We start from the raw sequence: 23,862 nt of genomic DNA, 5'->3' as shown, positions 1-23,862 counted from the left end.
TCGCTGCGAGCAACAGCCCCAAGACATCTGCTAGAAAAGTCAGGAGAGGAAGAATGAAAAGAGCCCGAAGTAGGGAAATTTCCAGTCATGCACCCACTTCACTCTGCTTGTCATCTGTCCCACAACAGGCACCAGCACACACAGAAGTGGCAAGAAACATGGAGCAACAGGCAGCATGAGGACAGTAGCCATGATGTACAGGAGGATCCATCATAGTCTGACTCCCACAGCTGCCCCATCATGCTGTTAACACTCCCAGCACTGCACACCTCACCTGATGCAGGAGCACAGCACATCACTTGTCTAGAAGACAGAAACATTGTAAATGACATCTATTTACTCCTTGTCACTCATTATCAGTTCCCCCTGCCCAAAATTCTCTCACAGCTGTGGGGTTTGATCACATCTTCAATTTTTACTCTGCTCTTTTGCTTTTTCTGCTTCCTCCCCAGAACAGGTACTAGCCCTGCACAACCTCCCCTGCCCTTGGAAACACATCCAATCTTCTGCTATACCATAAATCACAGAATGGTTTGGGTTGGAAGGGACCTTCCAAAGATCACCCAGTTCCAACCCCCTGCCATGAGCAGGGACACCTCCCACTAGAGCAGGTTGCTCGAAGTCCAACCTGGCCTTGAACACTGCCAGGGATGGAGCATTAAGCAAGCAAGCTCCCTTACTGAACTCCTGCAGGTGCCAGGGCTGGCTGTGTCCTCACTTTTTTCTTTCTCTGATTAGAAACCTTGTGTCACATACCCAGGAGCACAGTGAAGTGTGTCATCTTAACTCAAAAGACTTTACAGCAACTTCTTGTCAACACTGTGTGATTCTGGCTCACAGTGACAGGGCCAAGGGTGGCCTGTGCTGTTAAAACCTAGCTCAGCGCTTCCTCTTGAGCCATAGGAGAGATCTACCTGATCCCATCCCCTCTGACCTCTTGGGCTGGCGCTGGGTTTCTGTGGTATGAGACACTTGAGCTGCAGCTCAAGGGGTGTGGGGACACAGCACTCTCAGTCTTGGAGTCAGCCAAGGCAACTCTGCTCCTGCTAACATGACCTGCAACCCAAGAGCGGAGCAGAGCCCAAACCACACAGCTAGAAGGAAGGCTTTTTGCCCAGAAAGACAGCTAAGGGGGACAGAGTAATTGCATACAGCATGTCAGGAACACATTGTATGAGGAGTCAAAATTTCTTCCCAACACTGCATAAGAGCCAAAGATAAAAATAAGTAATTTTGACCATGTTACCTGACCCAGAAAATAGTATTTTTTCATCTACCCCCCTTTCAGGGGATACACATCAACACCAGGGCTTCCTTTTCCCTTAGGACACCCATTCCTTTCATTTTTCTATACTACACTCACTTTTACACAATGTAAATAAGCATAATCAAAAGAAGTCACTGCTATAAACTACTATTTTCTCTGGAACACCCTTGCACATACTGGTCAAGGTAATGACAATGCGTGGAAAAAGCATAAGTCATTCTAGTGCAAGAACCAACCCCTCTGTGGAGAGAAAGCAAAGAGCACACAGCAACACAGGTTCAACTGACCCTGTATTTACTCTGCAATGCAGCATCTCACATCTGGAAGTCGATCCCAAATTCTCTCTTCCTTTAGCAACTAGCTGCCACACAAGCTTTGCTCCTGACAGAACACCAGGAATAGGCCACACACGGATTTAAGACATACCAAGCCACTTGGCTCTTTTATGTGAGAATAGAAAATAACATTTCAGTTCTGGTACAGAAATGTCAACCAAGGTCCATATCTCCCACCAGCAGTCTGCTCCAGGCAGGTAACACACAGGTGTCAGGACAAAGCCCAAAGCAGAACCAGTCCAAGCAGAAGTAGGGAAGAAACCTCAGAGGGAAATGCTAAAGAGAAATGGGAACAGAAAATGCACAGCTTTAGATTTTCTTGCTCATGGAGGGCAAGCTTCTGAAGCTGCTGCAGTTCTAATTGGTGTTACACAAAGGCAGAGAAGAGAAAACCCCAAACCTGGCTGCCAACCACAAGGACATGGCTTCCTTGAACTTTTGTCATTCTCAGCAGTTGAACTGAATAAAGATCCTTCCTCATTTCCCACGTTTTATTTACTACTTCACATAATTTCTCAGTTTAGAAAGCCCTTTGCTTTGCATAGCAAATCAGCGACATTATTTACACTGTGCTCGTCACCAAGATCCAAGCGTCCTGTTGAGTACATCAACAGAAGTCAGCAAAATCTGACACCAGAGGTTTTTATTTTTCCATGATTAGTCCTCTCAATTGTAATATTCATTCCATGGTGAGTAAGGCCAGGGTCAGCATCATCTCCTAATGTATTATTAGATCAGTTTTGCTGAGAAGGAATCACATTATGATGTTTTTACCCTGCTGGAGTAACTGTGACCACAGGTGCAGGCCAGCAGTTCAGCAGTAAGAGGATGTTTAATTTCTCAAAGCACCCTCTGCATTAATAACATTCATTCTCTGTAGCATATTTACAATATAAAACTGATATTGCTCTCCTCATTTATTTTACAAAAGCCTTCATGAACAGTATTAATTCTGCAGATCCCTTATCATCATCTGTCTGTAGCAAAATGATTCAGGTTCCCTGAAGCCACCTGCTATCAACTCCACCGCTCCCTGCCTGGGAACTGCCACAAATCCCTTGTTTCTGCAGTGTTCAGCTGAACCAAAGCAAGCCAGTTTCTTGCTCTTTTTAACTCCCCACTTCCAGGATTTACACACCATAACTTACATACTAGCAGCAGGGGTAAAACAAAGGTTCCATCAAAGCAATTTCTTTACCAAGAAAAAGGTGTACAAAGATTTACTGATGAGTCTTGCCTTTTACCAAAACTGGTGTCAAATGCCTTATTTAAAAGGCTTCTTATTCCAACTCAAAAAAAGTACACACTGGAACCCCTCCTCAGAACCCTTGGGCGCTCCTGTTATCAACATCAGAAGTGACATTCTCGCTGTTGGCAAAGCAGCTGTGTGAAAGCACAGAGGAATTCCTCTGCTCCACATTGTTTCTTCCTCTAAGGAATGGTGGGACTACCAAAAGGCAGTGGCTATGACCAGCATCACGGCTTGGGCTCCACCTTACTCCCCGAGTTCTCTCATCTCCCTCTTCTTCAGGATTTTCCAAGATAATTCCCACCAGTAACAACTACTTCTTAGCCTCCAGCCCCATCATTACAGAAATCAACAAGAAAAACCAACCCCCAGGCTGTACACCCAGGAGAAAACGCAGTTTTTCTCCTGTCCCTCTTTGCCAGCTTCCTGGCCCTTCCACGCATCCCACTTGCACTCTTTTCTACTTGGAGTCTGCCAGCCTTCTCAGACACAGAACCAAGATCACTCAGAGGCTTCAGTATCAATGGCAATCATCACAAAGATGTTCAGCTCAACCACGAATACTGTTTTGGCAGCAGTGCTCCTTTAATCTTCAGAAGATGGTCCACCTCACTGCTCTCACAACTTCCTATGACTCCACGTGCACTTAGAAAGACAGAAAATCACAGAAATTGTTTTGTTGGGTTTGTTTTGTTCAGATTTTTTTGTGTGTGTAAAGGCTTCACTGTTTGCTGCCCGCCAGCACTGTCTCAGCATATTGCACAATGTTTTCTTTATTATAAAAAACTGTCTTCTGTATCAGGCAGGAAGAAAGGAAGTTTCCTCAGGAGGCTAATGCATATTATTGTCTGTAATTAGAGGTAAGTGGTTGCTTGTGTGGCCATCAGGAAGTGGGACCTAGTCAAACAGAAACAAAGTGTTATCAATGGCTTGTCCAGAAACAGAATCTCCCCTCCCTCCCCCAAAACACACACTTCTTAATTCTTGGGCATTTCTTGTATGCCTTTTGCCTGGTCTCTCAAATAAAAGCTACATAAATCTGCTTGTCTTTGCTCCTCTCCCCCATTCACATAGCCTTGCCAGCTGGCAAACTTCAAATTGGAGAGGAAGGCAGAAATCTTAAAGCCTACCTACAAGCTTAAATGGGGAAAAAAACCAAAATTAAAGCAAGTAGTTGCTAGAGGAGCAATCCCAGTGGAGGGAAAGGTGAAGACTGCAGTTTCACATCGCTTGGCAACAGCCTGCAGGCTAATCAGTAGCAACACTGATTCCAGGCAGCACACACTGCTTCTTGTTTGGTCAGCAGGCCAAGCAGAAGAATAATAAATGAGAGATCCTGATGAAGCCTAGGAAAACATTTTATTTTTGCAGAAATGTAATGGGGATGATGGAGGGAATGTAGCAGAGAAACTTCTGAGAGACTCAGTTTCATTAAGTTTGCTTCTCAGAATACCCCTCGCTTCCTTACACGTCAGGTTTTCCAACTGTTTTTAAAAGCTGTTAAATCTCTACTCATATGCACGCCAAGGGGAGGGTTTGCTGCCAGCATCTTAAATTCTCCTAGGACTGAGTCCCAGAGCTGTCCTTAACCATCCATCCTTAGGTAGCTGCGCCACTTATTTAATACTTCAAGAAAGGTTTACTTACCGATGTGGATTTGTAAGAGCCCAGTCTGAAACGGCAAAAAATAACTTCTACTACAAATCTTCCAAAACCATGTAAAATTCCTGCAATGCCAAACAAGATATACACTGTCACAAGCAGTAAAACTGTAGTACCCACAGAAATACTACAAGAAAACTCAACGTGATACTTAAATAGGATACAGTGCAATAAACCTGTATGTAAAGCTCTGAGAAATTAACATCAGAAAAAAGACAACATCTAGGGGAGGGGAAATTCTAACATTCTGAAATGCATCAATGAAAGCTAAACCAAAAGCTGTCCAAGCGCATATAACCTCTTCTCCCTGAACTTCAGGGGTGAAAATACGTTCTGTGGAACAGAAACAGCTGCTTTCAAAAGGCAGCTTACTTCAAGTGCTCTCTTCAAGTGAAAGCCAAGAAAAGAACTAACTTGTAATCAAGATATCCTATTATGTCTTGACTAATTAGTGAATTGGGCCTTTTCAACTTAGTTTATTTTCTTTGAAGGAGCAAATCCTGCAGTACATTGACAAGCTACACAAGGAAAATCCTCCCAATTACTTCAGACAGAAATTTTATCTCAACTTCTGGCACTGATTTAGTATTGGATCCCAACTATAGGAAATATGCAGAATATTGTAAGTTGGTAAGCGTGTGTGTATATGTGTATAAAGATAGTTTTCCAAGTGTATATATATATACACACACACACACACATATATATATATATATATATATACACACACACACACACACTTGCTCTTCCAGAGGTAAATAAATTATGCTATAGTTACCAAAAGGGAAACGACCTCTCAGAACAGCAGAAAGAGCATATTGAGACACCAAAATTAAGAGCTTTCCTTGCACATTTCAGTGCACACAATGGGCACTTCAACCCGCTACAGGCTCAGGAGTTCCCTGAAATTTACTTATAACATAACCACTATGAGCAAAAAACCATTCTGATAGAACTTATGAGGGAAAGCACTGACAGTTACCTGTAGTTGAAAAAATTCCCCCAATAATGCCACAGAGCCTCACTAAGAACTGCCAGAAAGGCATGTGTTCTTCTGTCACCGTCACCATCAGTGAACTGATATCGTATTTCATGAATATTCCTGACACCCCATGGCTGCCAGCTGCGTGGTTAATTACCCTTTCCTGAAAGAAGAGAAACACAAGTTAATCATTTCTTATTAGTCCCAAGGAAAACAATCTTAATAGATATGATGACAAAAAACTACTTAATCAGAGTTAACAACCAACAGAAGATCAGGGAACACAGAGATATCTTCGGCCGGTAACTTCTAAGAGTCAAACATCACTAAATGACACTTTACTTTCCCGGTCACTGGTCTTCTGTGCTGCATATTGATGTTCACTGTCCTGCTCTGGTACCATCTGGTACAAAACCCTCACGACTGTACTAGCCACAAAGCCAGAAGCTTACTTGCATGATATGTCTACTTCTGGCTGCACCCTTTCCTTTAACTGGTAAAATGGAAGAAAAGATAACCTAGGCACCTCATAAAATTTTTGTCAGTCAGGTCATTGCAAACAGTCACACAGCAAGAAATCCACCTCAATATAAACACTAACTAGATTTCCCTGACTACTCTAAACAGATCAGATGTCTCTGTCCTAATCCAGGACCTTCCGTAGTTTCTTCTTGCTTGCCCAAATTCTTAAACCAAAAGACACCAAAGAGGGGAGAGTGTGGCTACTATAAATCTCTACTTTTATAAAAGGTTTCATGAGAAAAAAACTCACCACAATTTTAAGTTTCTTTCAAAAGTTTGCTATAATTTTGTTGTTAGCAAAAGGTGTTGATAAATGCACTGCCAGGTAAGGCTGGCTGAAAATGTACAAGGGCAGCAGAAAAGGACGTAACTGACTGAAGACAAACTCAGCTATGTCTAAGCTGATAAGGGTAGAGAAGACAGACAAATAACACTGAGCAGAAAAGCAATGTATCACAGCACCATCCATCTGTAGATTTAACAGTCTGTGCTCAAAACCCATGCAGAATAAAATACAAAATAAAAAGCAGAATTCTGCTTTGGAAAATACAGACTAGGCAACTTCTCCAGTCAGCTACCATTGATATAAACCATATTGCTTCTTTTGCTACCAAAGTAAAATGTGTCCCAAAACAATGTATCAGTTATGATACCAGGTCACAGAAACTCTCCGATGCTTTCTCTACTGCAAGAGTATGACAACAGTCAGCATTAGAAGATGGATGATCAGGCATACCAGGAAGGAAGAGAAGACTGAAGGTAGTTAAACAGAACCTTGCCATTGGCAAGGGACAAAAAGCTTTTTGTCTGTGGTTCCTCTGCTGTTTCTCTAAGCCTTACTGAGGTCAAATGGTGAAAAAAAAAAAAAGAGTATGAAGTTAAATAGAACACCCAAAACTCCACCCTCAAAAGATACACAACTCTTTTTCCACAGATGATTTTGGTCTGCTTCTACCTTCTGCTGCTGCAGACTTAAGCTCTGATTACTAAAACCTGCTGCAAATAACTAACCCTGCAACAGGTATCTCAGTGAAGCCTTGCTAGAATGAAACGTTTAACTTAGTATCTCAAACAGCAACAACAGTGGAGAGGGTTCCTCGCACCTTTCAAACGCTGATTCCCACTCTGCTCACCACTAGCAATTCAACACCACTGTATTCACATTTTAGCTGTGGACAGCTGACCACCTTTTTCCACATCTGCTTATGTGCCTGCTCTTTTCAAATAAATGCACTAAGTTGTTCAGTTAGCAACCGTTACCAGCAGCCTTTTCCAGCTCATCTGCTGGGGTATTTGGCTTTCAAAGATAAACACAAAGAAGTTTTACAGGCAACAGGGCTACCTCCTGAAACAGAGCAATCAAGTATGCAATGTCACTTTACCTCCACTATTCACAAGCTTTCTCCCAAGCTACCTGTGACTGTGTTGCAACTTCCATAGAAAAATACATTCCCACAAAAAAAAAAAAACAACAAACCTGCAGAGCTAAGACTGCACAGTTATTTGACAGAAACCATCTTCATAGCAGGAGAGAAAAAATGAACACAAGATGAAAAAATGCAGTAAGGATTTAGATAAACAGTAGACTGACATCCAGAAGATTAAGGAGTGCTTTAGTTATAGAGATTGTGCAGAGAAAACATGAAGCAGACTGTTAGACTAGCAGGAGGTGGGAATATATAATGCATTATGGAATTCCTCTTTATTCCAGGGTTCATGAGTTTTAGAGCAAACCTCTCCCTCCAGTGGTCTGCACGTCCCAAGATGAACACCAAGATATCACTTCCATCTTACTTCCCCTAGCTATGTATTTTTCAGAAGCACAGCACTGAGTTGTGAGAAAATACAAAGATTTCTCCCTTGGAGAACACCACAAACTATATTACAGTGAACTCCTAATCTCCAATTTTCCTTTCAACCCAAGGCTTGCTTCTTACCTCTCACTTTATCTGCTATTTTAGCTAAAATTTTTGCAAGTATTTTTTATCTGACTTCTGAATAAAAGATCAAAACAGTTTGGTTTCTGGAAATGAGACACGTAAGGTAAGGTCTTTTTCTTATTTACAGCAGCCTTTAAAATTAGCACTTTATGATTTGCCCATGTACTATGCTGCAATAGGTACTTTCTTTATGGATTCAGAACTAAAAGCCTTTCCAAGCCCAAAAGTAGAAGCTCTCTAACCCGAACAATAATTGAAGCTGGTGGTTCAACAAAGGTTAAACAAGACAGCTGAGACAGAGATGCTTTCTGTGTGATTAGTTTTTCATACAAATTAGCTTTGTTTCTGTTTCTAACACCACAAACAAGGTCATGACATTCAAGTGAACTTCATTTTTTTTCTTTGCTTCCCACACAGATAAAAAGCTAAAGGTGGATTAAATGTTCATAAAGCTACACACAAGGCTACAGAGCTAAACCTAACAGAATGTCCCCAACATTCAGTGAAGTGGAAATGACTGGGTATCCACCATTAATTCTAACATCAGATTCCAAAGAGCCTCTTCACACTAAAGGGAAAAAGCACAGCACAACTAAGCCTCCGTTTTCACATCACTGTTAGATTTTTCTCTGCATAATTTTCTGTTCTACTTACCCTTTCTGTCACTGAAAATTGATGTGTTTCTGCTGAAATTTTATGCGTGTGAAGTTTGGTTGGCACAACTGTGATAAAATACTGGAACATCTGGTTGTCTAGAAGAAAAAAATTCTCACTGTTGAATTAAGTACAGAGTCATAGACCTTCTGAGACAAGTAAATCAAACAAACAACATTTAAAATAGTTAATGAGCTAAGCCATTCACACTAGGGATGCTCCTCAAGGAGTCTCAGCACCGCCAAGACTATTTCAGCATCATCTGCATGAACAAAGTTAGTTTCTGTGGGCAATGCCTACATCACATTTGTACTAGAAGAAATTTACTTTTACCCATGTAACGAAACAACTCATTAAGGTCAGGCCACTCAAAGCTTCAAATGAAACACAGATAATGTTTTCCAGGGCACTAGAAGTGAACAAGTTTCTTACAGTCACATTCTGCATAAATCTCAACGGTGGTTTGAATAGATTTTAGCCACTGAACTGTCTATACAATGCTGGAAGCCTTTGTAAACTGATTAGTTTCTCTCTTGATTGGACAGATTTCAAAGAGAATTCTTCTAGAGCAATCGGCATGCTTAGACGTTTACAACTGCATTATGTCTTCATGCAGTTCCTTAAGAGAACAAACATTGAACTACCATAAGCCATTCCGGCTGGAACAGCCAACGGACCAACTGACTTTTGAGACAGTGGCAGTATCAGAAGATTCTGGAGATGGCAAGTCACAGGATGAGGCATAAGCAGCTCTATGAAGTAAGTTACTACACTCCTTTATTTATACATAAGGAACATGAACCATGAAATATCTGAATGTCATTATTGGAAAAAATATAGAAAATAAGGGTGTTTTTTTTTAAACACACAATACTTACGATCTGATGCTATTTTTTCTGTTCCATCCAAAGGATTAATAATTCCCGGAATAAGCTCTCCAAATGATAAATGATCTATTCTATGAGAGAAGTTATAGGCTGAAAGACAATACGAGAAATTAAACATTATTAAACTATGAGATTCTGTACTCAGAGAAAAAGATGCACCCATTTCTCACACTGGAAAGTATTAGTTAAGAGTATTTCAAACACTGGTGTGCATTTTATTGGACTTGTGCCTGTGACTGTAGCATGTAAACATGTTTCAAGCAAAACTCAAAAAAATATTTAACAAAGAAATACAGTTTCTTTAAAAAGAACTTATGAAACAAATTCTAAGTCTATCTGAAACCCTGAAGCTGAAGACAGTTAAAATTTTATGACAGAAAATCTCTAGTTGGCCAAATACTTACTTTATTCTACAGTTCCAGTATGTAATGATATTAATAAGTCTAAAATTTCAAAAATTAAATGTAGAGAGGAAGCATGAGGCAACTTCCAAGTTACTACCCTTGCCTGATTCTGCAAAAGTATTTAAGATCTATAATAGTCTACACTTGTGTTAACAGATTCAGGGGCAGACATCTGGAGGTTTAACCAACACCAAGTTCATTTCTTACAGCAAATCACCCTCTCCTTGCATTAAGTACAGCAGCAACACACACGTAGTTTCTAGACTCATAACCTAAAAATGAAGTTTTTAAGGACAAAGGTCAGAAATTTTTAACCTTCTAAAAACAGATTTTGCAGGAAATAGGTTGCATCTACAGTAATGATAACATAAAAAATCTCAGAGGTACTTTGTTTTACACAGATACATTATGAAATTCCTGGGTTTCAGTCCAAAGTACCTAAAGATAATACTAATATCATTAAACATGAAAGTAAGTCACTGCTGTGTCAGAACATTTCAATGAATATTCTTTACTTTCTTCTACAATGCAGGTGCCTAGCTAGAACATCTTTACAACAGCAACCTGTATTAACATGTAAACTAGGAGACAGCAGTCTGAACAAAATGATACTCGTTCATATGGAGATGACAGAAGAAAACTTACACTCATGGCTTACAAGGGCTGCCAAGTGTGCATGGCCTCGAGGGTGTGGTATTGCCCTAAAGAAAGCAAGACATGCTTTATGAAAAATCTGTTTCACGAATCCACACAAAGACACAATTTTACTAAACAGAACTATGTAGAAAAATTAACTATTTCAATAAATGCTTTTCATATATGTAGAGAGAAAATGTGTGCATATATTCGAATTTTATACATGCATAACACAACCCGTTCAAATATACAGAACGTATAAAAGTTTCTAAAACACATATACACGTAAAATGCGTGTATTTATATAAAAAACAAAAATGACATTTGTGTTACTGCCAAGTGCAGACAGCCTGAATGACAAAGTACAGAAACATCAGACTCATGCAAACCCTCTTACAAAGAATTAGTATCAAAATCACATCAAGCCATGAGGCTACTAGAAGAGCCACCAAGGCCTACCATGAAAAGCTGCAGAACTGCTCAAGTGACTGATGAGAACTTTACCATACTTGTTCTGCTACTAAGCAAGTTAACTACGCTCTGTATGTGCCCCCTGACTAAGCAAATTAACTTCAGATCTGGACCCTTATTTGTAGATCTGCAAAGAAAGTACAATGCAGATGCTGATAACGGTGCAAAGAGGGGAGGAAAAAGTGTAAATCTGTCTGGAACAAACAGCCTGTAAAACAGTCCCTCAGCCATACTTCATTCCTACCAGTACAGCCAACAATGCAAGAAAATTTCCCTACTTAGGCTCCAGTTAAATTGTTACCAAATGCATGAAAGTTTTGGACAAATAAAAGGCAGAGAAAGACCACAAGATCAGTCAAGACAGGATGACAGTAAATAAACAGGCAATAAGATACAAAACATGGCCAGTGAATAAAGCATAAAAATAAACCCAAAACCAAACTACAAGACAAAGAGCAACTTCGTAGAAGTACAAATGTAATGATGGGCAAAAGGAAGCAAAGGAAAGCAAGACATTATTAAGTGCTGCAGAACTAGAGACAGGAAGAGAGATGTGATGGCAGTAAGGCTGAAATGATCACCTTTGACAAGGGCTTAAGAAGTTGGACATCTAGGGGCAAATCAGAAAGGTGGTACAAGACCAGACACAAGTGACATCTGGGAAAATATTCAGATAAAACAGCAGCTGAAATTACACGTGGATAAAATCAGAGAGTATGCATTGCGTGCGAGGATTTCTGGGGACAGAGATGGCAGGAAGACAAGTGAGGACAGCAGAACTGGAGAGCACTGAGAAGAGTTTGTATGTAGGGTATGTAAGCTGATGCCGCTGCTGAAGCATATCAGAAAGTCTCTCCACAAATCAGGGTAAACTGGCATTCGCCTCCCTGGCTATGGTTCTATAACTATGTTATCTCAGCAATGAAATGTCACATATCTACACTTCAACCATGTTAGTGAACTGCATACTAACAGAAAAGAGAAGTTTAGACAGGCCCAAAGAACAGAGGGAAGTACAAGCAACCCACTCTACACCATACACTTACAGAGGATCTATTTTCAAGAGTTTTCATCCTGTAAGACACTGGAATTCATAACCACTACATTGCAACAATGCATTGGACTGTCAAAGAGATTTGGTTTTAAACACTCAAGAACAGGTATCAGAGGGAAAATGATACTAAGTGTGTGTATGGGAAAGTTAATGAAAAAGAGCCGATAACTCAAAAGTGTAAAAGCATACATACACATGCACTATACAGAATGTAAAGTCAATTATTTTATTTCCAGGAATTCAACAGAACATACTTGCCCACAGTTATATGAAAGTTCCCTGCCACTTTATTGACGTAGAGATGGCCATGAATTCTGCATGCATCTGGAGACTGTAATGAATTATCTTCCCTGTTTAAACAAAAACAGCATAAAGTGCACTTAAGAACACTCACTGTCTATTAGAAATAACAGCAGTATAGTTAGATTTCTTTTTCCTAGCATTATCATTATATAACACTATCATCTACCTCTCCTCATTGTATTCTTCTGAAATTAATGCAGAGATGGTTGAAGGGAGGGAAACTAATAAAGGTCAGTCTGATGAAACCTGTAAGCTTTAGCTCGTACCTGTATCCAGAGAGCTGGCCTACGAAGCTAACTTACGATACCTGAACATGTGAACAGAAAACATAAGACTGTCAGTGTATCCTGCTGCCCTGGGGATTTTTTTCCCCAATTACTTCTATCAAAAATGGTTCACTGGGGAAGTTTTAATGCTACAATGAACAGAACAAAACACATCAGTCATGTTAACAACACTGTAGCAAGAAGAGCTTTAAACATTTATTTTTCATGAAAACTTCCTCTTCCCACCCTTGTTGGGAACCTCAGAGCATATTTCCAAATCTGCTACTTATGGTGAGATGAAAAACTATTTTTTTAACCACATCTCAAGCATACATACAGTCTCAAATACTGCACTAACAAGAATCAAAGAGGCACAGAAGGGCTTTAAATCAATCTGAAGACATCACTTAACTGAGGGGAAAAAAAAAAAAAAAAAATCCACATATTCTGAGCCCTCTTCAGCCTTGCCTTAGGAAGAAAGGATGTATTTGGTCCTCGGGCAGGGAAATTAAAACATGGGAAGTGCATACAGCCTTTTTTTGGTGTTTGCTTTGTTTTATTTATGGCATGCTTGTTTGGATTTTACTGTGCTTGATTTATTTTGCTTGTTTTATTTATGGTTTGCTTGTTTAGTCACAGCTAATAGTAGGACTCTTAAAAGTTGCTGGACAGAAAGATATTCTTTCATTTTTAATAAATGAAGAGTTTACTATTGCTTTGGCATTACTAAGTCACATTAAGGAAGAAGCATCAGATAAAATGGACTAAAAAGGGGTGTATGTATTAAACATATGCACATACTTATAAATACAAACACAAAAGATGGAGACATTCTCCAGGTTGGAAACCCCAGAGGCTTTCATAAAACAACAGTTCTCCAAAGCAAGTATCAAGTATGCTATTTTAAAATGCAATAAAAAGCAGTAAGGCCTTCTCACCTTATCTTCTGGGGGGAGGGAAATCATAACCACACTAAAATGTGAAGTCTAATTAAACAGGGCAGAGGGAGGGGGAATGATGACACAAAATTCCAATATTTCTTACCGTGGTGGCAGTGCTGTAGAAGCACTTTTAAAAGCACTTTTGAATATCACATCTTGAAGAGAGTGTTCTTCCTGCAGCCTACTCTGAATTAGCTGCAGCATCCTAAAGATTACACAAAGTGTGAAAGCATGCAACAGTAAAGCAAAAAATAACTTCACAATTACTTATCAGCTGTAGTTGCAGCATATAAATCAACACGTTAGCAAGGATCATGCTGGTATTAAAGTGTTACATTAAACTTTGAGAATGGTATTTTATATAGAACTTACAGCTCTGGTATTCACAGCAGTGTGTGAATACTGAAACTTAGCCAGATTCAGGTTCTGTTTCATGACTATCAGTATGGTGAGCACACACATAACCAAGCTACTCTAGTTTAAATGATAAACAGTGTATCAATTCACTTATGTGAAAGATTCAAACTCATTTGCTTTTGCAAGAATTTGCCAATTTCTTACTATGGTTCAGCTTTGACATTTAAGCACCAAGCTGTGTTATGCATCTGAAACCACAGTTAAAACTTGGCTACCAAATATCCATTTGGAAACGTAAGTTGAGTGAGTCCATACATCTTGGCTTGCAACTGCATGACAATTCCACAAGTAAGACCAAAGCCAATTTTTTCCGTAACAAAGATCTCAAATAATGAGAAAAGCAACAAAAATTAGTATCTTTTCACAGGTTTGCAGGAGCTGTGAGACCCAAGACACACTTCTGTCATGCGACTTTGGTGTACCTCAAAGTCACTTCCAGTGCAAATAACACAAATCATAGACAGGCATCTCCATACTTTACCTTTGCCATTCTTTTTGTTGTGGGGTGAGATCAAATACTACCTGAAACAAAAATAACATATCTAAAATATGCAAGAAGAATTGAAGTCCCATCCATGAAACCCAGAAGAAAAATGGGGTAGGGGAAGAGGTGGGAAGTTATAATCAACTTCACAACTGGTACCACTTACTGGAGTTTATGAAATGACTTTGCACTTTAAATAATACATTTAGTGGTCAAATACGGAAATTTCTGTGTGTGCCCCCTGATTTTTTCACTTGTTTGCATTTGTAACTTTGGCATCTTTTCCTGAATATCTTGTAACTTTCTTAGTAGAAATCCCAGTGCTTGCCTATTTCCCTAGCAAATTCCTGGGCTAAACACTACAGACCTCACTCAAGGATGAGACAATACTTGGGGAGAGGTTCTGTGCAGTCCAACTGGGGTGAAAAAATACCACAAGCAAGCAAACCAGCCCAACAGTGATTTGCATGAAGTAATTAGCAATTTCCTTTTTAAGTAAAAAGGTAAAAATCAGCTTACTGGTTCATAGATCAGCCCATCTGCAGAGGCAACCATTGTTTCTGCTAAATCCAGAACATCAGCCCCTACATCTATTTTCAACAGGGAGAAAAATATGAAGTCACACATACGATCACAAACAAACAAAAAACATTTCAAGTTGAAATGAAGTTTCACAGTACAGTGAACTTTCAGTATAAGTTACTGTTTCTTCAACCGATCTAACCTTCAACATTAACTGATGTATAGTGAGCAGAAACAAACTCTTCAAATTTGCAGTATTTTCTCAGTGAAGTAACACCTACAGAGAACTGTTATATGAACCACATTTACAAGCTTTCTATGATCTGTTATGCATAAGTACTTTTCCTGTTTCATAAGCACTGAATACAAACCAAGATTATTCAAAACAGAAGATAAAATTTCATTTTTCTCAAATTAAACTCAAATTTTAATATACACTGATGTACCATACTTAAATGGTAGCAAAGTAATAGTAAGCATTGCCTTTAAATAGGAAGGTCTCCATATGTTCATGAGGAGGATGAAATTACCCAATGGTTCCAGTATTGTTAAACTGTAGACCAGGTTAATATTTGCCAAGTTCATAAATAAATAAAAGTTGTGATAAATTCCTGCTGCTGTCGTGTCTCACAATGAGCTTTTAAGAATACTCCAGCTAGAGACTGCCTGGAACAACAGATGCTTTTCTTGCTGACAGACAAAGCAAAGTTCTGCGAAATGAGAATGAGATGGCAGAAATATTTTTCTTCACATCTCCTACCAATTCTTTCTGTGAGTCATACACCATCAAGATCATAAGAAATCTCACAGTTAAGAGTATTCTGAACAACATCCAACTATATTGCAAGTAAACGCATACTCTGAAGAGCCTTTAAAGTGTTTCAAAACTTTCACCGATGGAATACTTACATTGACACCTCATGGCAACTGTAATATCAATATTGATTCTTAACTTACTGGAAAGAAAAAAAAAAAAGGGCAAAAAGCCAGTAAGTAACACTGAGCACAAGTATCAAAAGATGTATTACTAAAATTTTCAGATTACTTGCAGAAACCCAGTCAAATAATAAAATTTACACCAATATAAACTTAAGCTGTTTTAAATTTGGGTGAACAAAGATGGGCTTTTAATTATTAAAAGTTCTTATGGCCACTCATTACTTAAGAGATAAAAGCTTCAGATTTCCCTGTTGAGTTTTACTCTGAAACTCCTAACAGATTTTCTGGAAATATTACTGGCCCAAGAGTTTGTCAGACTCTTATTAAAAATACACAGTTTGCAGTATTTTACACTTTTTTTTTTCCCCCTCATACATCAGTGCAATAAATTCCACAGAATGCAGTAGATCAGGAAAATTCAGGAGTTACAAATCTAAACCTGAGTAAATAATACTTGAGCATCTTTCTCCTGTCTGTCCTTAGACAGGCCACTCTATTTCCAATCCTAATCAGAATTCCTCAGGACATTCAAGATCAGGCTGAGAAATTGCTAAAGCCAGTTCTCAGAAAATGCTGCCATGTCATAAAGACTGATGGTTCTGCTAGTACTGCTCCTGGAAAACCTGTTTTCTCAAAACCATTCCTATAATACCAAAGTGCCTTGTATGTTAAGACCATTATCCAGAATATTTCCTGTAACAAAGGAAGGTAAAACAATTCTTCCTAACACCCCAAAAAAATCCATCATATCAGAAGCTTGATTCTGTGGCATTCCCTAATATTCTGGACATTTCCTATTGGTTTTCATGTTAGTTTCACGAAAGCAATTTAAACTATAATTAATGAATCCCCTCACTATAATCACATGGTTCTATCACCTCCTGGGAGCTTCTGGGAACTGAGCTGACCACCAACTAATCACATAAGCAAGGGATTCAACACTGGCTCAACTTGGGATGAGACATGATCAGCAGACAGAAGAAAAGCCATTAAAAGTGATACCAATATCCATTGTTTTAACTTCAGGGTGAGTGATTAGTCCACAGTCCAACCAGAAAACCTGCAGCAGGATATCGCCCAAGTCCCGTAATAGTCTCTAAACTGCTAGACTACCCTTCCCAAATGATAGCTTCACAAGGGAAATAACTACTTCAGCAAAGATGCTTCAAAAAAGACATTTTCAAAATGTGAAATTCCCATCTGGATTTACTCCGAGTTTTTGATGCATCTCCCTTAAATTTCTCATAGTTTTTATTTTTTCATTACAGAAACCTTTGGTATTTCTGATGTACAAGATACCCAATTAATACACGTATCTTTAGCTTGTTTCCACAGCAACTAATCAAACAGCTTTTAAATTTATTTTTGTTCTAGATGCATGATATTTAAAGGTGGTCAGTGCACAAAATCCCCATGGGCTCATGGCTGCCCGACCACCTAAGAAGAAAGCTGAACACAGACCAGACAAGCACATGAAACCAGCAGCAAACATATCTTCAGCAGATCTCAGGGGCTGGAACTGGAGGCAAGATCAGTAGAAACCCTTAGATAATGCAGTCAAAGTTCTGAGTGCCAGAGGTTCACCTCCAGCAGCACAAAGTATAATGGTGATAACTGTATAAACTAGAGTAAGCATCATGCAAATGTGGTGGGTTTACCTAGCTGAGGTGGAGTTATGTATTACAATGTTCTCTGAATTTTGAGCAAATACTTCCTCAAAGGACTCCTTCACCAACAAACCTATACTATTTTGACTTCTTTGTTGCAGAAATCTCCATTTCTCTTCTTCATGCATTCCAGAAGAGAAAAAACCCAAAGTCAATCGCGGAAGAAAAATCAAGTCCTTTTTGTACTTCATTTTTTATTTCAATCATAAATTGTTTGCAGGTCACACAAACATTCTTTCCTGAAATGCAGACAACTTAAATTTTAAAAGGAATTATAATGAATAGAAATTACCTCGTAAAATCCTTGTCTACTTCATATTCGTATTTCATCCATGTGTCCCGATACACCATGAACTCCATTACAGTCAGGAAAGCTATCGTCGTAAATGCTATCAGAGAAACTGAGTGGCCAAAAGCAAAAGACAGAAGTTTAGACTGTGAGAAATACTATACAGACACATAAGCAGAACAAAATTCTGAAGTTACAGAATCTGAGCATTACCAGTACAATACTGGTATGTTTGATCTATGAATTCATAAGCTACTTTCAAAACAGTATTTGATTTTACATGGGAGGGGAAAAGAACAAGTCCTACCTTTGCATCAAGGAAGAACTTTCTATACTAAGTACAGTCAAATACTAGAATGATGGGGAGGTTGTGAAATCCCCCTGTGGAAGGTTTAAGAACTAGATCCTCCTCCACATATAAAAGAAAATGCCCACAGATGTCAGGGGAGGTCTAGGCAAACACAATACTGAATTCAAGCAGGAAAGAAGGAGAAGTTGCACCCTGAAGTCCCTTCAAGCCTCCACTTGTCTACAACCTAAGCTTTTTTGACAAATTTTTTATATCTAGTTTTAGAGCCAAGAATCTAGCAGACAAGAGAAATATATGTACTGTCCGGTTAGAAAAAGCTGCCCTGATTGTATTACTGGTGTACAGCTGCACAGTCAGGACTCCTACCCCAGTATCGTAAACAATTCTCCCTCTGGCCATAAGCAACATGTGGCTATGCATTCTACCAACAGCTAAGTTCGTTAAGAACTGATCTGAAATTGTTTTTAAGAAAAAACTAATTGGTACGTTTGAATGGTACATGTGCATCACTTATCTCCAAAGCAGCCTGTTCATCACACTTGCAAAGTTGTGCAAAGGGAAAATCATCCTGCTACCCACAGTCAGAAACACAGAAAAAGATGCTCAGAAGCACCTGCTGTACCCCTTGTATTAAATCACAGCTTTAAATTGGAAAATACCTTCAGTTACGGACCACAGTAGTGATTTGTACAGCTTATTGATAGGATATGTTTTCCATTTGCAGGATATTTGTTTTCCATTATGTGGAGTATTTCTATTGAGTCTGTGAAGACCAACTTGAGAAAAAACAACCCTATTGTTCATAGGCTTCAACTCACTACACAGTGGTCTACAGGCCACACAGAGGTGGCAGCAAGGGGAATAAACATGCTGTCCTACGGAAACCATTGACAGTTGCATTGATCAGCAACATTTCAGTCTCCAGCTTTCAGCTGAAGCTGTGTAACAATCATATATGTGAAAAGCTTCATGTCAATGCATACTGTGAAAGCAGATGCAAGAAACAGTGAACTATTCTGCCTACCATTTTCCTTTCAGATCCCAGCAGGCTAGACTCACCCCAGCTATGCAACAGAAAAGCTGGAACCCTACTGTCCATCCAAAGCCACAAGGAAACAATTACAGCTGTAGCTGCTTTCTGGGTAATTCTGAGAAAAGGTATCAGTGGATCTGAACAGGAAGATAAAGTTTTACAGAGTTTCCAAAGACAGATCCTCTTTTCTGAAGGTTCTCCCAGCCCCAGAGCTGGAGTTTCAGCCCGTTTGAGAGACCAGTACTTCTGCAATGGATCTGAAGGCATTGAAAGTCTGAGAATACTCTTGGTATGTTTTGCATCACTATCACACCAGAAAGTAAGCCTGGCACTTTAATCCTGAATGAAACAGGAATATTATATACAGATTTTATAATGGCATAGAAGAAGACAATACTATATTGTCATTTTTAAGGTTACTGGGATAAACCAAACAATGCTAAAGCAACTTCTGGTGCTGAGAAATACTTAAGGCACCCTTCACCAAAGTGAGGTTCTCTCTGAAGGATGGTGCTACACTACAAAAAAAAAAAAAAAAAAAGAACTTTTAAACAATCATTGCTTTTCTGTGAATTGCAACATAAAAACAACTTACTTGCTTTTTCAGGAGCTGGGACTAACATTAACAAAGAGTTATTTCATCAGCTATTAGAGATTATTTTATATACAATAATCCTTTAATTATTAACAGCACAGTTCAGGAAACACAGCAAGGTAATACAGATCCTTGTGATATTTACTTCTACAAGTGGCATGATGACTTCAAAAGCTTATCTGTAGATTACAATTGCTTCTTGTATGTTTTATTCAACTGAGTTTCAGGTGCAATCCCACATGAGACATTTTAATCCTCCATTTCAAACTAACTGCTAGCAGTTTCCTATCTAACTAATTCTAATAGTCCAACAGGTGAAGTCATTATTTGCATATCAGGCTACCTCTAACCCAACCCAAGTTAAAAGCACAATTTTCTGCTCCGATACATATAGAAAAGGTACTTCTTACAGCTACATCTTTTTGAGAGAAGTTCAAGTGTCTAATAAGAACAGTACAAGCACATGCCCTGGAGTGAAGTTTTTAGTTCTTCAAAGGGCTTTCTTAAAAATCAACTACCCCTTCAGGACAGAATGCTTTAGAAAGCTACTTTTCATCCTGATTCTTAACATAGCTCTTAAACACCTCTAGAGAATGTTTTTCCTGTTATGAAAGCAGAGAGTTGAATCCAACCTGCATTTTGACTCACACTGACACAGTCTCACCCAGAAATAAGGGCTCAGCAAGACAAGAAGTGAGAAAGTTTTATTCCAGCCTTGGCACAGTGCTCTTCCAATCCTAACTGGCTACAAATTTTTAGAGTGAACCTTCACATTGGTTGAAGAGTCACCCACCAGTTTCACACAAAAATCTCCCTTCAGAAGAGTGATGAATGCATCTACTTGGATAAGAGACTATGTCTACTTGGAAGATGAGCTCTGTCAATCCACAAAAGAAATCAAGAAACCAATTTTGGCTATTTTCAAGTGAACAGAGAGAGATGCCCGTCTTCCTCCTGTTGAACTCTCTACTGCCAGAGCTAACAGCCAACATGAATCACGGCAGCATCCCAGTAAGGCCTACCTGTGCCTCCACTTGCTGAAGTCTCCACATAGCTTTCAGGAACCTTTGGAAAGGCGTCCAATTCTTTCACCAAATTCAAGGTCTTCTTCCGATTCAGTCGCCTCATCTTCAGCAGACTCCTCCACCTCCTCCTTCATATATTCCCTCTGATTTGAGAATAAATTGTTGCAATTACAAAAGTGATACTGCTCAAACTATCTATAATTATAAAGCAATAATGAGGTAATTAAAACCTAAAAAAAATGTTTCCAAGAAACACATGCTAGGCAAGTGTTCCTCTTGCTTCAAGAGGACTGTTCAAATTGGCCTGGACACTGCTACTTAAATTCCAGGTGCATCCAGCACCATTTAATTACAGCAGTTAAAATTCAATATATCCCATACCAATAAGAATTAAACAAACACAGTCCTGAAGTAAGCTTGCTAACCAGAAATGACAATACATGGAAGCCACTGACTTAGCAGGGAATATCTAATAGACTGCATAAACTCAGGAGGATGTTAAACTGCTCTGGGCTCCTATATTCAGCTAATGTGTGCTAAAGCAAAACAAAAAAGGAAAAATAAAGGTGTGTTTTGCATTTTTTACAGCTGTAGAATTTTATGGCCATAATAAAATCCATGGGTTTTTTCCCCCTATAAAAATGCCCCCCAAAGCAAATTAAGTCTCAAATCCTAGCTCCATCCTTCAGACTCCTTTTTGACCATGCATGATCTCTGCACCGCTTGGAGCTGTTGATACATTAAGCAGCAGGATGCTGAGAGAAGCAGCCTGCCCAGGAAATACTTTCTTAAACTGTTTCCAAATCATGCAAATACGCTCATAACCCAATCCCAGCAATACACTGCATATTTTAACAGGTTGGCACTGCTGTTCTCCTTCTGAGGAAATGCTGCACTTTTCCCAGAATTTCTGAAGCTATGAAAACCATCGTGCATTTACTATATTCTGAGAACACACCATATTATTGTTCCCTATTTAAAGACAACAAGGAGGCATGCTAACCTACACTGCCAACATGCAAGAGGGTCCTCACTGTCTTGTAGACAAATCTGTTACCTCATCTCCCCTTTCAAGAACACATCAAGTCTCCAGCATGTCCCAGTGAAATTGTGCAAGAGTTATTCCCTGCTCTGCCCCTCCCAGGTGCTGAGCAGGCTCTGTACTGTGCAACAGCAAAGCAATAGGCTTTATGGAAAATGGAATTTCACAGGTGAAGTATCACGATCCACGCCTGCAATCTCCTCACTATACAAATTCACTTCAGACCCAGTGAGAAGGTATAGACTGCACTTGGTGGGAGCATCAGTCAAGTTAGCCTGCATAGACCAACAAAATGATCCTCTGTGTGTTGCAGAAGATTCAAAGAAACCACAGTTAAGGTGAGCAGAGAAGACAGGTGCTGGACCAGAATTTTGGTTATACAGCACCAAATAAAAAAAAAAAACAAACAAACAAGAGGGAAGCAAGGTGCTGTCCTTACTACACTACATAATTGTGTTTTAAGAATTATCTCAATTCCATTCAGAGTAGCTTCAGAAAAAGCTGGAAAACTGGTGCACAGATATGGCAAAGCAACTGCTTGGACACTGGAGCTGCAACACTTGTTAGCACGAAGGGAACACAGGATGGGATTGCCTGCTGTCCTACACCGAAGTGAAGTTAGCAACATTTCATTTTCTCTATGTCTTCTCTGTTATCCCATGTGTAGGAGCACATCACGTGATATGGAAGGAGCGCTTCCATAAAATAAAGCTAGAAAATTTGAGAGCACTTTACTAAGAAAGTTTCTAAATCATCCTGCATCAGTGAGTATACAGATCTGTGTAGTCTAGCTAGCAGTATCCACTTTGTTCATTCATTTCTTTAATCCCAGACTCACTCTCTGTTACAAACCACAACAGACATCTGATACCTCCCCCCTGCCCATCTCACCACACACACCTCAAAAACACCAAGTATAAAATTTGGAATCTATTGCTACCCAGGTAACATATTATTAATCCAATATCCAATTACATGTGTGCATATATATATATATATATACATAAAAGAAAAAAAAGGTAAAGCATAGCGCAAACGCCACTCAAAACCGCAGCATCCATAGCCCAGACCCACCTGGGGCGCTCGGGCAGTTTGCACTGACTCGGACAACTTGGAAGCAAAGCCATGACCGGAGCCGGTTCGCGCCCGAAAACCCGCACCCCGCACTCACAGTCGCTGAGCGGCCCCACGGCTGACTCCCCTCCCGGGCCGGCCGACCCCCGCCGGCTGCCCGCGCCGAGGGAGGCCTCAGGAGGCGGCCGTCAGCTCGGAACCCACACATTTGTGCGGGCCGCGGGACCTCCCAGCCGCCGCCAGGCACCGGGTAGCCGCGGGACGGGACAGGCCGCACCGGGCGGCCAAGGCACGGGATGAACGGGACAGGCCGCACCGACCGCCTCGCTGCCGCCCTTCCCTACCTCTCGCTTCTCTCGCCGTTACCCAGCGCCGCGGGCGAGGCCGGAGAGGGGAAGGGAGCCGCAACGCCCTGCTCGGCGCCCGCCACGCTAAACATGGCAGCACTCGTGGCCCCAAGCGGACTCACTCCGCCACCGACGCCCGGCGGGAGGAACAAGCCGGCGAGAGCGGCCGCGGCGGCGCCCCGCCCGCGCGCATGCTCACCACCCCACGGGCATGCACCGCCCACCGCGGCGGCGGGTACTGCCTCCGGGAGTACCGAGCCGGCGGCGTGGGGAGCGGGGTGAGTTTAGGGAGGACGCGCGTCAGTCGATCCAACAGAGGCCGTTCCCCGCCCGTGCGGCGCGCTGGGCCTTTTCAGTGCTGAGCCGTGACGGATGCCTCAGGCCACTGGGGTTTGGGAGCTGCGGCTGCTGCGGCGCTGGGCCCAACGCCGCCAGCACAGGTATGCCAGCGGGAGGAGCGCACTGCTCCGAAGAGGGCAAAATGGGTGTCACAAAGAATTCGTGAAGCTGCAGGTTATACCGAGTGATCGTTTGAAGTGATGCAC

General features: G+C 40.5%; 1 protein-coding gene across 2 annotated transcripts; it reads right to left on the bottom strand.

Annotated features, from left to right (window-relative positions):
- Nucleotides 1-1,681: 1,681 nt before the first annotated feature.
- On the bottom strand, nucleotides 1,682-23,485 carry ERGIC2 (ERGIC and golgi 2). 2 transcript variants are annotated; one of them, XM_057417797.1, is made up of 14 exons: nucleotides 23,315-23,485; nucleotides 20,852-20,997; nucleotides 17,895-18,003; nucleotides 15,906-15,952; nucleotides 14,994-15,064; nucleotides 14,472-14,512; nucleotides 13,677-13,778; nucleotides 12,318-12,413; nucleotides 10,548-10,603; nucleotides 9,490-9,588; nucleotides 8,612-8,709; nucleotides 5,496-5,658; nucleotides 4,499-4,578; nucleotides 1,682-3,748 (listed from the first exon to the last, which is right to left on the bottom strand). In XM_057417797.1, the coding sequence occupies exons 2-14, from the start codon at nucleotides 20,955-20,957 to the stop codon at nucleotides 3,683-3,685; spliced, it is 1,134 nt and encodes a 377-aa protein (XP_057273780.1). In that variant the 5' UTR covers nucleotides 20,958-20,997; nucleotides 23,315-23,485; the 3' UTR covers nucleotides 1,682-3,682. The 2 variants fall into 2 exon arrangements, with proteins under 2 accessions (XP_057273780.1, XP_057273781.1); XM_057417798.1 differs by lacking the exon at nucleotides 15,906-15,952 and having other exon boundaries at nucleotides 17,896-18,003.
- Between the last annotated feature and the right edge of the window lie 377 nt (nucleotides 23,486-23,862).

This window comes from Pezoporus wallicus, unplaced genomic scaffold (assembly GCF_028554395.1).
Source record: "Pezoporus wallicus isolate ANWC-B61680 ecotype Strahan unplaced genomic scaffold, APGP_CSIRO_Pwel_v1 contig_5542, whole genome shotgun sequence".
NCBI lineage: Eukaryota > Metazoa > Chordata > Aves > Psittaciformes > Psittacidae > Pezoporus > Pezoporus wallicus.
The sequence above is the reverse complement of the archived record's forward strand: the minus strand, read 5'-3'. Positions and strand labels throughout refer to the sequence as shown.

Excerpts from the sequence above, each read along its gene's own strand:
- ERGIC2 (XM_057417797.1), bottom strand. The coding sequence starts at position 20,957 with ATGAGGCGACTGAATCGGAAGAAGACCTTGAATTTGGTGAAAGAATTG. Across the intron at positions 15,953-17,894 it reads GTAGACAAGGATTTTACGAG|TAAGTTAAGAATCAATATTG; the intron begins GTAATTTCTATT and ends TTTTCTTTCCAG. Across the intron at positions 10,604-12,317 it reads TTTCATATAACTGTGGGCAA|GGCAATACCACACCCTCGAG; the intron begins GTATGTTCTGTT and ends TGCTTTCTTTAG.